The following is a 16626-nucleotide window of genomic DNA, read 5'->3' on the forward strand; positions in this document are numbered from 1 at the left end:
TTACAAAGAGAGATGCAGTTAAAGTTTGCTTGAGGGAAAATGGTGAGTTTTAATTTCTTTAAAAGGGAGAGTTGTTTTGTGGTCTGTCCTCCTGGGGGCAGTGGGGGATTGGTGAGATACTCTGCAGGTGCATGGGGTCTCAGGCAGATGTGCTGAAGATTCCCAATGACCAGCCTCCTCCCTCAGGCTGAGTGAGTAGTGATGGTAGTGGGGGGGGGGGAGTAATGACGTCAGACTGCCCTATAAAAGGCACAGACAGGAGCAGGGACTCATAACTCACTGCTGAAAGCCTAGTGATGCCGACCCCCAAAACATCTGGATCTGCTGGGAAGAGCTTCAGGAGGGCAGTGTCTGAACTGGACCCCAAACAAGCCGAGGCTATACTGGTAAGGAGTGCACTGAGTGCAAGCTTATGGGTCTAGCTTACTGTACTTTCTGCTCATTGTGTGCACTCTGCACTGTGTGGTTTATTTTCTTAATACATGGGATGGGGTGGGGTGGGGGTGGGGGTGTAATCATACAGTGCCTGATGCTAAAAAGAAACTGTTGGGATCTACTTTGTGTCCCCCTGTTTATGATACACAGAGTTCCAGACATTGACACAGAATGCTTGTTACATTTACTGATCACTTCTGCTGTCTGTGATAATTAATGCTTGGCTTTCATGTAACTTGGTGAAATAATGATCGAGTCTATTGCACTATATTATAAATATTATACTATGGGGATTCGAAATGTCTTAGTTTACAATGATAATTAGCAGAAATATTAAATGATATAATAATTACTAGTAACAATAACAGGCTACTTACCATGTTACAGAGATGTTACAGAGTTAAAACACAACAACAAAACACTCAGTAAAAAAAGAAAATACAATTTATTTAGAATCTAATGTAAAATACAGAGAAATAAAATATCAAAAAAAAAAACACAGGGAATTTAATAACCATAAAAACAATCAACCCAAAAAAGACAAATAAAAAAGGCTACTCTTAAAGCGTGAAAAAGTTTCAAAAAGAGCAATAAGGCACTCAGGAGCTGGGTTACTGTAATAAGGAGTTACAGGGTCAGTGATAGAGCAGTAAGGCACTCAGGAGCCGGGTTACTGTAATAAGGTGTTACAGGGTCAGTGATAGAGCAATAAGGCACTCAGGAGCTGGGTTACTGTAATAAGGAGTTACAGGGTCAGTGTTAGAGCAATAAGGCACTCAGGAGCTGGGTTACTGTAATAACGAGTTACAGGGTCAGTGATAGAGCAATAAGGCACTCAGGAGCTGGGTTACTGTAATAAGGTGTTACAGGGTCAGTGATAGAGCAATAAGGCACTCAGGAGCCGGGTTACTGTAATAAGGAGTTACAGGGTCAGTGATAGAGCAATAAGGCACTCAGGAGCTGGGTTACTGTAATAAGGAGTTACAGGGTCAGTGATAGAGCAATAAGGCACTCAGGAGCAGGGTTACTGTAATAAGGAGTTACAGGGTCAGTGATAGAGCAATAAGGCACTCAGGAGCCGGGTTACTGTAATAAGGAGTTACAGGGTCAGTGATAGAGCAATAAGGCATTCAGGAGCTGGGTTACTGTAATAAGGTGTTACAGGGTCAGTGATAGAGCAATAAGGCACTCAGGAGCAGGGTTACTGTAATAAGGAGTTACAGGGTCAGTGATAGAGCAATAAGGCACTCAGGAGCTGGGTTACTGTAATAAGGAGTTACAGGGTCAGTGATAGAGCAATAAGGCACTCAGGAGCTGGGTTACTGTAATAAGGAGTTACAGGGTCAGTGATAGAGCAATAAGGCACTCAGGAGCTGGGTTACTGTAATAAGGAGTTACAGGGTCAGTGATAGAGCAATAAGGCACTCAGGAGCAGGGTTACTGTAATAAGGAGTTACAGGGTCAGTGATAGAGCAATAAGGCACTCAGGAGCCGGGTTACTGTAATAAGGAGTTACAGGGTCAGTGATAGAGCAATAAGGCATTCAGGAGCTGGGTTACTGTAATAAGGTGTTACAGGGTCAGTGATAGAGCAATAAGGCACTCAGGAGCAGGGTTACTGTAATAAGGAGTTACAGGGTCAGTGATAGAGCAATAAGGCACTCAGGAGCTGGGTTACTGTAATAAGGAGTTACAGGGTCAGTGATAGAGCAATAAGGCACTCAGAAGCTGGGTTACTGTAATAAGGAGTTACAGGGTCAGTGATAGAGCAATAAGGCACTCAGGAGCTGGGTTACTGTAATAAGGAGTTACAGGGTCAGTGATAGAGCAATAAGGCATTCAGGAGCTGGGTTACTGTAATAAGGAGTTACAGGGTCAGTGATAGAGCAATAAGGCACTCAGGAGCTGGGTTACTGTAATAAGGAGTTACACGGTCAGTGATAGAGCAATAAGGCACTCAGGAGCTGGGTTACTGTAATAAGGAGTTACACGGTCAGTGATAGAGCAATAAGGCACTCAGGAGCCGGGTTACTGTAATAAGGAGTTACAGGGTCAGTGATAGAGCAATAAGGCACTCAGGAGCTGGGTTACTGTAATAAGGAGTTACAGGGTCAGTGATAGAGCAATAAGGCACTCAGGAGCTGGGTTACTGTAATAAGGAGTTACAGGGTCAGTGATATAGCAATAAGGCACTCAGGAGCTGGGTTACTGTAATAAGGTGTTACAGGGTCAGTGATAGAGCAATAAGGCACTCAGGAGCTGGGTTACTGTAATAAGGTGTTACAGGGTCAGTGATAGAGCAATAAGGCACTCAGAAGCTGGGTTACTGTAATAAGGTGTTACAGGGTCAGTGATAGAGCAATAAGACACTCAGGAGCTGGGTTACTGTAATAAGGAGTTACAGGGTCAGTGATAGAGCAATAAGGCACTCAGGAGCTGGGTTACTGTAATAAGGAGTTACAGGGTCAGTGATAGAGCAATAAGGCACTCAGGAGCTGGGTTACTGTAATAAGGAGTTACAGGGTCAGTGATATAGCAATAAGGCACTCAGGAGCTGGGTTACTGTAATAAGGTGTTACAGGGTCAGTGATAGAGCAATAAGGCACTCAGGAGCTGGGTTACTGTAATAAGGTGTTACAGGGTCAGTGATAGAGCAATAAGGCACTCAGAAGCTGGGTTACTGTAATAAGGTGTTACAGGGTCAGTGATAGAGCAATAAGGCACTCAGGAGCTGGGATACTGTAATAAGGTGTAACAGTGTCAGTGATAGAGCAATAAGGCACTCAGGAGCTGGGTTACTGTAATAAGGTGTTACAGGGTCAGTGATAGAGCAATAAGGCACTCAGAAGCTGGGTTACTGTAATAAGGTGTTACAGGGTCAGTGATAGAGCAATAAGGCACTCAGAAGCTGGGTTACTGTAATAAGGTGTTACAGGGTCAGTGATAGAGCAATAAGGCACTCAGGAGCTGGGATACTGTAATAAGGTGTAACAGTGTCAGTGATAGAGCAATAAGGCACTCAGGAGCTGGGTTACTGTAATAAGGAGTTACAGGGTCAGTGATAGAGCAATAAGGCACTCAGGAGCTGGGTTACTGTAATAAGGTGTTACAGGGTCAGTGATAGAGCAATAAGGTACTCAGGAGCTGGGTTACTGTAATAAGGAGTTACAGGGTCAGTGATAGAGCAATAAGGCACTCAGGAGCTGGGTTACTGTAATAAGGAGTTACAGGGTCAGTGATAGAGCAATAAGGCACTCAGGAGCTGGGTTACTGTAATAAGGTGTTACAGGGTCAGTGATAGAGCAATAAGGTACTCAGGAGCTGGGTTACTGTAATAAGGAGTTACAGGGTCAGTGATAGAGCAATAAGGCACTCAGGAGCTGGGTTACTGTAATAGGGTGTTACAGGGTCAGTGATAGAGCAATAAGGCACTCAGGAGCTGGGTTACTGTAATAAGGAGTTACAGGGTCAGTGATAGAGCAATAAGGCACTCAGGAGCTGGGTTACTGTAATAGGGTGTTACAGGGTCAGTGATAGAGCAATAAGGCACTCAGGAGCTGGGTTACTGTAATAATGTGTTACAGGGTCAGTGATAGAGCAATAAGACACTCAGGAGCAGGGTTACTGTAATAAGGTGTTACAGGGTCAGTGATAGAGCAATAAGGCACTCAGGAGCAGGGTTACTGTAATAAGGTGTTACAGGGTCAGTGATAGAGCAATAAGGCACTCAGGAGCTGGGTTACTGTAATAAGGTGTTACAGGGTCAGTGATAGAGCAATAAGGCACTCAGGAGCTGGGTTACTGTAATAAGGTGTTACAGTGTCAGTGATAGAGCAATAAGGCACTCAGGAGCTGGGTTACTGTAATACGGTGTTACAGGGTCAGTGATAGAGCAATAAGGCACTCAGGAGCCGGGTTACTGTAATAAGGAGTTACAGGGTCAGTGATAGAGCAATAAGGCACTCAGGAGCTGGGTTACTGTAATAAGGAGTTACAGGGTCAGTGATAGAGCAATAAGGCACTCAGGAGCCGGGTTACTGTAATAAGGAGTTACAGGGTCAGTGATAGAGCAATAAGGCACTCAGGAGCTGGGTTACTGTAATAAGGAGTTACAGGGTCAGTGATAGAGCAATAAGGCACTCAGGAGCTGGGTTACTGTAATAAGGAGTTACAGGGTCAGTGATAGAGCAATAAGGCACTCAGGAGCTGGGTTACTGTAATAAGGAGTTACAGGGTCAGCAGCAGAGCAATAAGGCACTCAGGAGCTGGGTTACTGTAATAAGGAGTTACAGGGTCAGCAGCAGAGCAATAAGGCACTCAGGAGCTGGGTTACTGTAATAAGGAGTTACAGGGTCAGTGATAGAGCAATAAGGCACTCAGGAGCTGGGTTACTGTAATAAGGTGTTACAGGGTCAGTGATAGAGCAATAAGGCACTCAGGAGCCGGGTTACTGTAATAAGGAGTTACAGGGTCAGTGATAGAGCAATAAGGCACTCAGGAGCTGGGTTACTGTAATAAGGAGTTACAGGGTCAGTGATAGAGCAATAAGGCACTCAGGAGCTGGGTTACTGTAATAAGGAGTTACAGGGTCAGTGATAGAGCAATAAGGCACTCAGGAGCTGGGTTACTGTAATAAGGAGTTACAGGGTCAGTGATAGAGCAATAAGGAACTCAGGAGCTGGGTTACTGTAATAAGGTGTTACAGGGTCAGTGATAGAGCAATAAGGCACTCAGGAGCAGGGTTACTGTAATACGGTGTTACAGGGTCAGTGATAGAGCAATAAGGCACTCAGGAGCTGGGTTACTGTAATAAGGTGTTACAGGGTCAGTGATAGAGCAATAAGGCACTCAGGAGCCGGGTTACTGTAATAAGGAGTTACAGGGTCAGTGATAGAGCAATAAGGCACTCAGGAGCTGGGTTACTTTAATAAGGAGTTACAGGGTCAGTGATAGAGCAATAAGGCACTCAGGAGCTGGGTTACTGTAATAAGGAGTTACAGGGTCAGTGATAGAGCAATAAGGCACTCAGGAGCTGGGTTACTTTAATAAGGAGTTACAGGGTCAGTGATAGAGCAATAAGGCACTCAGGAGCCGGGTTACTGTAATAAGGTGTTACAGGGTCAGTGATAGAGCAATAAGGCACTCAGGAGCTGGGTTACTGTAATAAGGTGTTACAGGGTCAGTGATAGAGCAATAAGGCATTCAGGAGCTGGGTTACTGTAATAAGGTGTTACAGGGTCAGTGATAGAGCAATAAGGCACTCAGGAGCTGGGTTACTGTAATAAGGTGTTACAGGGTCAGTGATAGAGCAATAAGGCACTCAGGAGCTGGGTTACTGTAATAAGGTGTTACAGGGTCAGTGATAGAGCAATAAGGCACTCAGGAGCCGGGTTACTGTAATAAGGAGTTACAGGGTCAGTGATAGACAATAAGGCACTCAGGAGCTGGGTTACTTTAATAAGGAGTTACAGGGTCAGTGATAGAGCAATAAGGCACTCAGGAGCTGGGTTACTGTAATAAGGAGTTACAGGGTCAGTGATAGAGCAATAAGGCACTCAGGAGCTGGGTTACTTTAATAAGGAGTTACAGGGTCAGTGATAGAGCAATAAGGCACTCAGGAGCCGGGTTACTGTAATAAGGTGTTACAGGGTCAGTGATAGAGCAATAAGGCACTCAGGGGCTGGGTTACTGTAATAAGGTGTTACAGGGTCAGTGATAGAGCAATAAGGCATTCAGGAGCTGGGTTACTGTAATAAGGTGTTACAGGGTCAGTGATAGAGCAATAAGGCACTCAGGAGCTGGGTTACTGTAATAAGGTGTTACAGGGTCAGTGATAGAGCAATAAGGCACTCAGGAGCTGGGTTACTGTAATAAGGTGTTATAGGGACAGTGATAGAGCAATAAGGCACTCAGGAGCTGGGTTACTGTAATAAGGAGTTACAGGGTCAGTGGCAGAGCAAAAAGGCACTCAGGAGCTGGGTTACTGTAATAAGGAGTTACAGGGTCAGTGATAGAGCAATAAGGCACTCAGGGGCTGGGTTACTGTAATAAGGAGTTACAGGGTCAGTGATAGAGCAATAAGGCACTCAGGAGCTGGGTTACTGTAATAAGGTGTTACAGGGTCAGTGATAGAGCAATAAGGCACTCAGGAGCCGGGTTACTGTAATTACGGAGTTACAGGGTCAGTGATAGACAATAAGGCACTCAGGAGCCGGGTTACTGTAATAAGGAGTTACAGGGTCAGTGATAGAGCAATAAGGCACTCAGGGGCTGGGTTACTGTAATAAGGAGTTACACGGTCAGTGATAGAGCAATAAGGCACTCAGGAGCCGGGTTACTGTAATAAGGTGTTACAGGGTCAGTGATAGAGCAATAAGGCACTCAGGAGCCGGGTTACTGTAATTACGGAGTTACAGGGTCAGTGATAGAGCAATAAGGCACTCAGGAGCCGGGTTACTGTAATAATGTGTTACAGGGTCAGTGACTGAGCAATAAGGCACTCAGGAGCCGGGTTACTGTAACTAGGTGTTACAGAGCAATAAGGCACTCAGGAGCCGGGTTACTGTAATAAGGAGTTACAGGGTCAGTGATAGAGCAATAAGGCACTCAGGAGCTGGGTTACTGTAATAAGGAGTTACAGGGTCAGTGATAGAGCAATAAGGCACTCAGGAGCTGGGTTACTGTAATAAGGTGTTACAGGGTCAGTGATAGAGCAATAAGGCACTCAGGAGCTGGGTTACTGTAATAAGGAGTTACAGGGTCAGCAGCAGAGCAATAAGGCACTCAGGAGCTGGGTTACTGTAATAAGGAGTTACAGGGTCAGTGATAGAGCAATAAGGCACTCAGGAGCTGGGTTACTGTAATAAGGTGTTACAGGGTCAGTGATAGAGCAATAAGGCACTCAGGAGCTGGGTTACTGTAATAAGGTGTTACAGGGTCAGTGATAGAGCAATAAGGCACTCAGGAGCCGGGTTACTGTAATAAGGAGTTACAGGGTCAGTGATAGAGCAATAAGGCACTCAGGAGCTGGGTTACTGTAATAAGGAGTTACAGGGTCAGTGATAGAGCAATAAGGCACTCAGGAGCTGGGTTACTGTAATAAGGAGTTACAGGGTCAGTGATAGAGCAATAAGGCACTCAGGAGCTGGGTTACTGTAATAAGGAGTTACAGGGTCAGCAGCAGAGCAATAAGGCACTCAGGAGCTGGGTTACTGTAATAAGGAGTTACAGGGTCAGCAGCAGAGCAATAAGGCACTCAGGAGCTGGGTTACTGTAATAAGGAGTTACAGGGTCAGTGATAGAGCAATAAGGCACTCAGGAGCTGGGTTACTGTAATAAGGTGTTACAGGGTCAGTGATAGAGCAATAAGGCACTCAGGAGCCGGGTTACTGTAATAAGGAGTTACAGGGTCAGTGATAGAGCAATAAGGCACTCAGGAGCTGGGTTACTGTAATAAGGAGTTACAGGGTCAGTGATAGAGCAATAAGGCACTCAGGAGCTGGGTTACTGTAATAAGGAGTTACAGGGTCAGTGATAGAGCAATAAGGCACTCAGGAGCTGGGTTACTGTAATAAGGAGTTACAGGGTCAGTGATAGAGCAATAAGGAACTCAGGAGCTGGGTTACTGTAATAAGGTGTTACAGGGTCAGTGATAGAGCAATAAGGCACTCAGGAGCAGGGTTACTGTAATACGGTGTTACAGGGTCAGTGATAGAGCAATAAGGCACTCAGGAGCTGGGTTACTGTAATAAGGTGTTACAGGGTCAGTGATAGAGCAATAAGGCACTCAGGAGCCGGGTTACTGTAATAAGGAGTTACAGGGTCAGTGATAGAGCAATAAGGCACTCAGGAGCTGGGTTACTTTAATAAGGAGTTACAGGGTCAGTGATAGAGCAATAAGGCACTCAGGAGCTGGGTTACTGTAATAAGGAGTTACAGGGTCAGTGATAGAGCAATAAGGCACTCAGGAGCTGGGTTACTTTAATAAGGAGTTACAGGGTCAGTGATAGAGCAATAAGGCACTCAGGAGCCGGGTTACTGTAATAAGGTGTTACAGGGTCAGTGATAGAGCAATAAGGCACTCAGGAGCTGGGTTACTGTAATAAGGTGTTACAGGGTCAGTGATAGAGCAATAAGGCATTCAGGAGCTGGGTTACTGTAATAAGGTGTTACAGGGTCAGTGATAGAGCAATAAGGCACTCAGGAGCTGGGTTACTGTAATAAGGTGTTACAGGGTCAGTGATAGAGCAATAAGGCACTCAGGAGCTGGGTTACTGTAATAAGGTGTTACAGGGTCAGTGATAGAGCAATAAGGCACTCAGGAGCCAGGTTACTGTAATAAGGAGTTACAGGGTCAGTGATAGAGCAATAAGGCACTCAGGAGCTGGGTTACTTTAATAAGGAGTTACAGGGTCAGTGATAGAGCAATAAGGCACTCAGGAGCTGGGTTACTGTAATAAGGAGTTACAGGGTCAGTGATAGAGCAATAAGGCACTCAGGAGCTGGGTTACTTTAATAAGGAGTTACAGGGTCAGTGATAGAGCAATAAGGCACTCAGGAGCCGGGTTACTGTAATAAGGTGTTACAGGGTCAGTGATAGAGCAATAAGGCACTCAGGGGCTGGGTTACTGTAATAAGGTGTTACAGGGTCAGTGATAGAGCAATAAGGCATTCAGGAGCTGGGTTACTGTAATAAGGTGTTACAGGGTCAGTGATAGAGCAATAAGGCACTCAGGAGCTGGGTTACTGTAATAAGGTGTTACAGGGTCAGTGATAGAGCAATAAGGCACTCAGGAGCTGGGTTACTGTAATAAGGTGTTATAGGGACAGTGATAGAGCAATAAGGCACTCAGGAGCTGGGTTACTGTAATAAGGAGTTACAGGGTCAGTGGCAGAGCAAAAAGGCACTCAGGAGCTGGGTTACTGTAATAAGGAGTTACAGGGTCAGTGATAGAGCAATAAGGCACTCAGGGGCTGGGTTACTGTAATAAGGAGTTACAGGGTCAGTGATAGAGCAATAAGGCACTCAGGAGCTGGGTTACTGTAATAAGGTGTTACAGGGTCAGTGATAGAGCAATAAGGCACTCAGGAGCCGGGTTACTGTAATTACGGAGTTACAGGGTCAGTGATAGAGCAATAAGGCACTCAGGAGCCGGGTTACTGTAATAAGGAGTTACAGGGTCAGTGATAGAGCAATAAGGCACTCAGGGGCTGGGTTACTGTAATAAGGAGTTACACGGTCAGTGATAGAGCAATAAGGCACTCAGGAGCCGGGTTACTGTAATAAGGTGTTACAGGGTCAGTGATAGAGCAATAAGGCACTCAGGAGCCGGGTTACTGTAATTACGGAGTTACAGGGTCAGTGATAGAGCAATAAGGCACTCAGGAGCCGGGTTACTGTAATAATGTGTTACAGGGTCAGTGACTGAGCAATAAGGCACTCAGGAGCCGGGTTACTGTAACTAGGTGTTACAGAGCAATAAGGCACTCAGGAGCCGGGTTACTGTAATAAGGAGTTACAGGGTCAGTGATAGAGCAATAAGGCACTAAGGAGCCAGGTTACTGTAATAAGGAGTTACAGGGTCAGTTACAGAGCAATTGGGCACTCAGGAGCCGGGTTACTGTAATAAGGAGTTACAGGGTAAGTGATAGAGCAATAAGGCACTTAGGAGCTGGGTTACTATAATACGATGTTACAGGGTCAGTGATAGAGCAATAAGGCACTCAGGAGCCGGGTTACTGTAATAATGTGTTACAGGGTCAGTGACTGAGCAATAAGGCACTCAGGAGCCGGGTTACTGTAACTAGGTGTTACAGAGCAATAAGGCACTCAGGAGCCGGGTTACTGTAATAAGGAGTTACAGGGTCAGTGATAGAGCAATAAGGCACTAAGGAGCCAGGTTACTGTAATAAGGAGTTACAGGGTCAGTTACAGAGCAATTGGGCACTCAGGAGCCGGGTTACTGTAATAAGGAGTTACAGGGTAAGTGATAGAGCAATAAGGCACTTAGGAGCTGGGTTACTATAATACGATGTTACAGGGTCAGTGATAGAGCAATAAGGCACTCAGGAGCTGGGTAACTGTAATAAGGTGTTACGGGGTCAGTGACAGTGCAATAAGGCACTCAGGAGCCGGGTTACTGTAATAAGGAGTTACAGGGTCAGTGACAGAGCAGTAAGGCACTCAGGAGCCAGGTTACTGTAATAAGGAGTTACAGAATCAGTGATGGAGCAATAAGGCACTCAGGAGCCGGGTTACTGGAAGAAAGAGTTACAGAGCAATAAGGCACTCAGGAGGTGGATTACTGTAATAAGATGTTACAGGGTCAGTGATAGACAATAAGGCACTCAGGAGCTGGGCTACTGTAATAAGGAGTTACAGGGTCAGTGACGGAGCAATAAGGCACTCAGGAGCTGGGTTACTTTAATAAGGAGTTACAGGGTCAGTGATAGAGCAGTAAGGCACTCAGTAGCTGGGTAACTGTAATAAGGAGTTACAGGGTCAGTGATAGAGCAATAAGGCACTCAGGACCCGGGTTACTGTAAGAAGGAGTTACAGGGTCAGTGATAGAGCAATAAGGCACTCAGGAGCCGGGTTACTGTAATAAGGAGTTACAGGGTCAGTGATAGAGCAATAAGGCACTCAGGAGCTGGGTTACTGTAATAGGGTGTTACAGGGTCAGTGATAGAGCAATAAGGCACTCAGTAGCTGGGTTACTGTAATAAGGTGTTGCAGGGTCAGTGATAGTGCAATAAGGCACTCAGGAGCCGGGTTACTGTAATATGATGTTACATGGTCAGTGATAGAGCAATAAGGCATTCAGGAGCTGGGTTACTGTAATAAGGTGTTACAGGGTCAGTGATCGATCAATAAGGCACTCAGGAGCTGGGTTACTGTAATGAGGTGTTACGGGGTCAGTGATAGAGCATTAAGGCACTCAGGAGCCGGGTTAGTGTAATACCGTGTTACAGGGTCAGTGATAGAGCAATAAGGCACTCAGGAGCCGGGTTACTGTAATAAGGAGTTACAGGGTCAGTGATAGAGCAATAAGGCACTCAGCAGCTGGGTTACTGTAATAGGGTGTTACAGGGTCAGTGATAGAGCAATAAGGCACTCAGTAGCTGGGTTACTGTAATAAGGTGTTGCAGGGTCAGTGATAGTGCAATAAGGCACTCAGGAGCCGGGTTACTGTAATAATGTGTTACAGGGTCAGTGATAGAGCATTAAGGCACTCAGGAGCCGGGTTACTGTAATATGATGTTACATGGTCAGTGATAGAGCAATAAGGCATTCAGGAGCTGGGTTACTGTAATAAGGTGTTACAGGGTCAGTGATCGATCAATAAGGCACTCAGGAGCTGGGTTACTGTAATGAGGTGTTACGGGGTCAGTGATAGAGCATTAAGGCACTCAGGAGCCGGGTTAGTGTAATACCGTGTTACAGGGTTAGTGATAGAGCAATAAGGCACTCAGGAGCCGGGTTACTGTAATAAGGAGTTACAGGGTCAGTGGCAAAGCAATCAGGCACTCAGGAGCTTGTTTACTGTAATAAGGTGTTACAGGGTCAGTGATAGCGCAATAAGGCACTCAGGAGCCGGGTTACTGTAATAAGGAGTTACAGGGTCAGTGATAGAGCAATAAGGCACTCAGGAGCTGGGTTACTGTAATAAGGTGTTACAGGGTCAGTGATAGCGCAATAAGGCACTCAGGAGTCGGGTTACTGTAATAAGGAGTTACAGGGTCAGTGATACAGCAATAAGGCACTCAGGAGCTGGGTTACTGTAATTACGGAGTTACAGGGTCAGTGATAGAGCAATAAGGCACTCAGGAGCCGGGTTACTGTAATAATGTGTTACAGGGTCAGTGACTGAGCAACAAGGCACTCAGGAGCCGGGTTACTGTAACTAGGTGTTACAGAGCAATAAGGCACTCAGGAGCCGGGTTACTGTAATAAGGAGTTACAGGGTCAGTGATAGAGCAATTGGGCACTCAGGAGCCGGGTTACTGTAATAAGGAGTTACAGGGTAAGTGATATAGCAATAAGGCACTTAGGAGCTGGGTTACTGTTAGAAGGTGTTACGGGGTCAGTGACAGTGCAATAAGGCACTCAGGAGCCGGGTTACTGTAATAAGGAGTTACAGGGTCAGTGACAGAGCAGTAAGGCACTCAGGAGCCAGGTTACTGTAATAAGGAGTTACAGAATCAGTGATGGAGCAATAAGGCACTCAGGAGCCGGGTTACTGGAAGAAAGAGTTACAGAGCAACAAGGCACTCAGAAGGTGGGTTACTGTAATAAGATGTTACAGGGTCAGTGATAGACAATAAGGCACTCAGGAGCTGGGCTACTGTAATAATGAGTTACAGGGTCAGTGACGGAGCAATAAGGCACTCAGGAGCTGGGTTACTTTAATAAGGAGTTACAGGGTCAGTGATAGAGCAGTAAGGCACTCAGTAGCTGGGTAACTGTAATAAGGAGTTACAGGGTCAGTGATAGAGCAATAAGGCACTCAGGACCCGGGTTACTGTAAGAAGGAGTTACAGGGTCAGTGATAGAGCAATAAGGCTCTCAGGAGCCGGGTTACTGTAATAAGGTGTTACAGGGTCAGTGATAGAGCAATAAGGCACTCAGGAGCTGGGTTACTGTAATAAGGAGTTACAGGGTCAGTGATAGAGCAATAAGGCACTCAGGAGCCGGGTTACTGTAATAAGGAGTTACAGGGTCAGTGATAGAGCAATAAGGCACTCAGGAGCTGGGTTACTGTAATTGGGTGTTACAGGGTCAGTGATAGAGCAATAAGGCACTCAGTAGCTGGGTTACTGTAATAAGGTGTTGCAGGGTCAGTGATAGTGCAATAAGGCACTCAGGAGCCGGGTTACTGTAATAAGGTGTTACAGGGTCAGTGATAGAGCAATAAGGCACTCAGGAGCCGGGTTACTGTAATAAGGTGTTACAGGGTCAGTGATAGAGCAATAAGGCACTCAGGAGCCGGGTTACTGTAATAAGGTGTTACAGGGTCAGTGATAGAGCAATAAGGCACTCAGGAGCTGGGTTACTGTAATAAGGAGTTACAGGGTCAGTGATAGAGCAATAAGGCACTCAGGAGCTGGGTTACTGTAATAAGGAGTTACAGGGTCAGTGATAGAGCAATAAGACACTCAGGACCGGTGCTAGGATTTTTAGTTACACAGGCGAAGATGCATTTTGGTGCCCCCCACCCTCGTTTAAAATAAGGATCATACAAACACAGAAATAATCATACAGAGACATACAGACACAGACAGAGACATACATGCAGGCATATAGACATACATACAGAGGCATACCATCATACAGACACATACATACATACATACATAGACAGACATACAGAAACATACATACAGAGACATCCAGGCATACAGACACATACATACATACAGGCATACAAAGACATACACGCATACAGAGACATACAGACACATACATATATACAGGTATACAGAGACATACAGGCATACAGACACATACGTACAAAGACATACAGGCATACAGACACATACATTTGTACATACAGAGACATACAGGCATACGGACACATACATTTGTATATACAGAGACATACATGCATACAGAAACATACATACAAAGACATACAGGCATACAGAGACCTACATACATACATACAGAGACATACACACATACAGAGACATACACAATTACATACTAGTTCAATCTTGTCCCCTGGATGCATGCTGTCTGGCTCCTTGGAGTCCTGTCCTGCAGCCCAGCCCCATCACAGGGCGCCAGCCGCGCTGTGTGGTACACAGGGAGCAGGGATATGATGTCATTCATATCCTCGCCCCCTCCAACACATGGCGGCGGGCACCTGGTCGCAGGGGTTGCAGGGCTGTGACCCCTGCGACCGCGGTATTTACGCCAGTGCATGCAGATGCACACACAATTAAAGGACCACTACAGACACCCAGATCACATCAGCTCAATGAAGTGGTCTGGGTGTCAGGTCCCTCTAGTTTTAACCCTGCAGCTGAAAACATAGCAGTTTCAGAGAAACTGCTATGTTTCACCGAGGGTTAATCCAGCCTCTAGTGGATGTCTCACTGACAGCCGCTAGAGGAGCTTCCGCTATTCGAAAACACTGAACGTCCATAGGAAAGCATTGAGTAATGCTTTCCTATGGGCGGTTTGAATGCATGCGCGGCAAGAGCATTCGGAGCTGAGAGGCGGAGGGATCCCCAGCGCCAAGGGAGTCCGGCGCTAGAGAAAGGTAAGTGCTGAAGACACACACACACTCTCACGAACAGATGCATACACACCAGCTAACAGACACACACATTTACTGACAGACACACTCAGCGACAGACATACATACACACTCACTTACAAAACATACACTCTCACTGACAAACACTCACTAACAGACATCAAACAGACTCACTAATACACACACAAACACACTCAGTAAGAGACACACAGTAACACACTGACACTCACTAGCAGACACACTCACTGACACTCACTAGCAGACACACTCACTGACACTCACTAGCAAACACACTCACTGACACTCACTAGCAAACACACACACTGACACTCACTAGCAAACACACACACTGACACTCACTAGCAAACACACACACTGACACTCACTAGCAAACACACTCACTGACACTAGCAGACACACTCACTGACACTAGCAGACACACTCACTGACACTAGCAGACACACTCACTGACACTAGCAAACACACTCACTGACACTCACTAGCAAACACACACACTGACACTCACTAGCAAACACACTCACTGACACTAGCAGACACACTCACTGACACTAGCAGACACACTCACTGACACTAGCAAACACACACACTGACACTCACTAGCAGACACACACACTGTCACTCACTGACACTCACTAGCAGACACACACACTAACACTCACACTAACACATGTTTTTTTTTTTATTTAATCCCTCAGCCTCCTTACCTTTTTGGAGTGCTGAAGGGATTCCCTGGGGTCCAGTGGTGCTGCTGGGCTCCTTGGCTGGCTGGCTCCCTCCCTGGCTGGCTGGCTGGCTTTTTCCCTTGCTGGCTGGCTGTCTGGCTCCCTTCCTGGCTGGCTGGCTGGCTGGCTCCCGGGCGGGCGCGAGGGAGCACTCTCCCATGTGTGCTTCCTCTTCAGCTCCCTCGCGCACCGCGTAGGGATGCCGGCGCCGGAAGATGACGTCATCTTCCGGCTCCGGTATCAGTATGCGGCGCGCGAGGGAGCTGAAGAGGAAGCACACATGGGAGAGTGCTCCCTCGCGCGCCCGCAGAACCGGGCGCTCGGCCACGCTACAACAGGTCGTCGGTTGGAGGGGAGCGCAGTGCGCTTCCCTCCTTCCGGTCAGCCTGATTTTGCGCCCCCACGGCCGGTGCGCCCTAAGGCGGCCGCTTGGGCCGCCTTATGGTAGCGCCGGCCCTGAAGACACTCAGGAGCTGGGTTACTGTAATAAGGAGTTACAGGGTCAGTGATAGAGCAATAAGGCACTCAGGAGCTGGGTTACTGTAATAAGGAGTTACAGGGTCAGTGATAGAGCAATAAGGCACTCAGGAGCTGGGTTACTGTAATAAGGAGTTACAGGGTCAGTGATAGAGCAATAAGGCACTCAGGAGCTGGGTTACTGTAATAAGGAGTTACAGGGTCAGTGATAGAGCAATAAGGCACTCTGGAGCTGGGTTACTGTAATAAGGAGTTACAGGGTCAGTGACGGACAATAAGGCACTCTGGAGCTGGGTTACTGTAATAATGATTGACAGACCGGTAATTCACTGCTCATATGGGATACTAAAGGTCATTCTTATACAGATGTGCTATTTTTGTCTTTTCTTCCTGTTTAATCCCAGACCTGAGGCTGAGACTCTTGAAGATGTTTGATGTAGTTTACACAAATCTGCATTTCTAATTTTAGCCATTCCTGTTTGAATCATATATACAATAAATATATTCTGTATCATTCTATAAAAGTCAGGATAATTCACAACAGTGAGAATTGTCAGAGTGAATTTCACAATTGCCAAAATGGAGAAATTCTCTCTGTCTGCTGTGCTTCCAGCTTGGATATTTTGGCCGTTAATTTGAAAGTCACTCGGATTTCACTCTGAATTCTAACTTTAGTGGATAACTCTGAATGTATCTCTTTCACATGGCATG

At 46.2% G+C, this 16626-nt stretch overlaps 1 protein-coding gene across 2 annotated transcripts in view; it reads left to right on the top strand.

Annotated features, from left to right (window-relative positions):
* The first annotated feature begins 283 nt into the window (after positions 1-283).
* Positions 284-16626, top strand: part of TH (tyrosine hydroxylase) — a 75475-nt gene continuing 59132 nt past the window's right edge. For both annotated transcript variants that reach the window (XM_063438492.1, XM_063438493.1), the window contains exon 1: positions 284-386. In XM_063438492.1, the coding sequence (XP_063294562.1) occupies positions 297-386 (90 nt within the window). In that variant the 5' untranslated portion in view covers positions 284-296. The remainder of the gene's footprint in view (positions 387-16626) is intronic.

Source organism: Pelobates fuscus, chromosome 12 (genome assembly GCF_036172605.1).
Source record: "Pelobates fuscus isolate aPelFus1 chromosome 12, aPelFus1.pri, whole genome shotgun sequence".
NCBI classification, from domain to species: domain Eukaryota; kingdom Metazoa; phylum Chordata; class Amphibia; order Anura; family Pelobatidae; genus Pelobates; species Pelobates fuscus.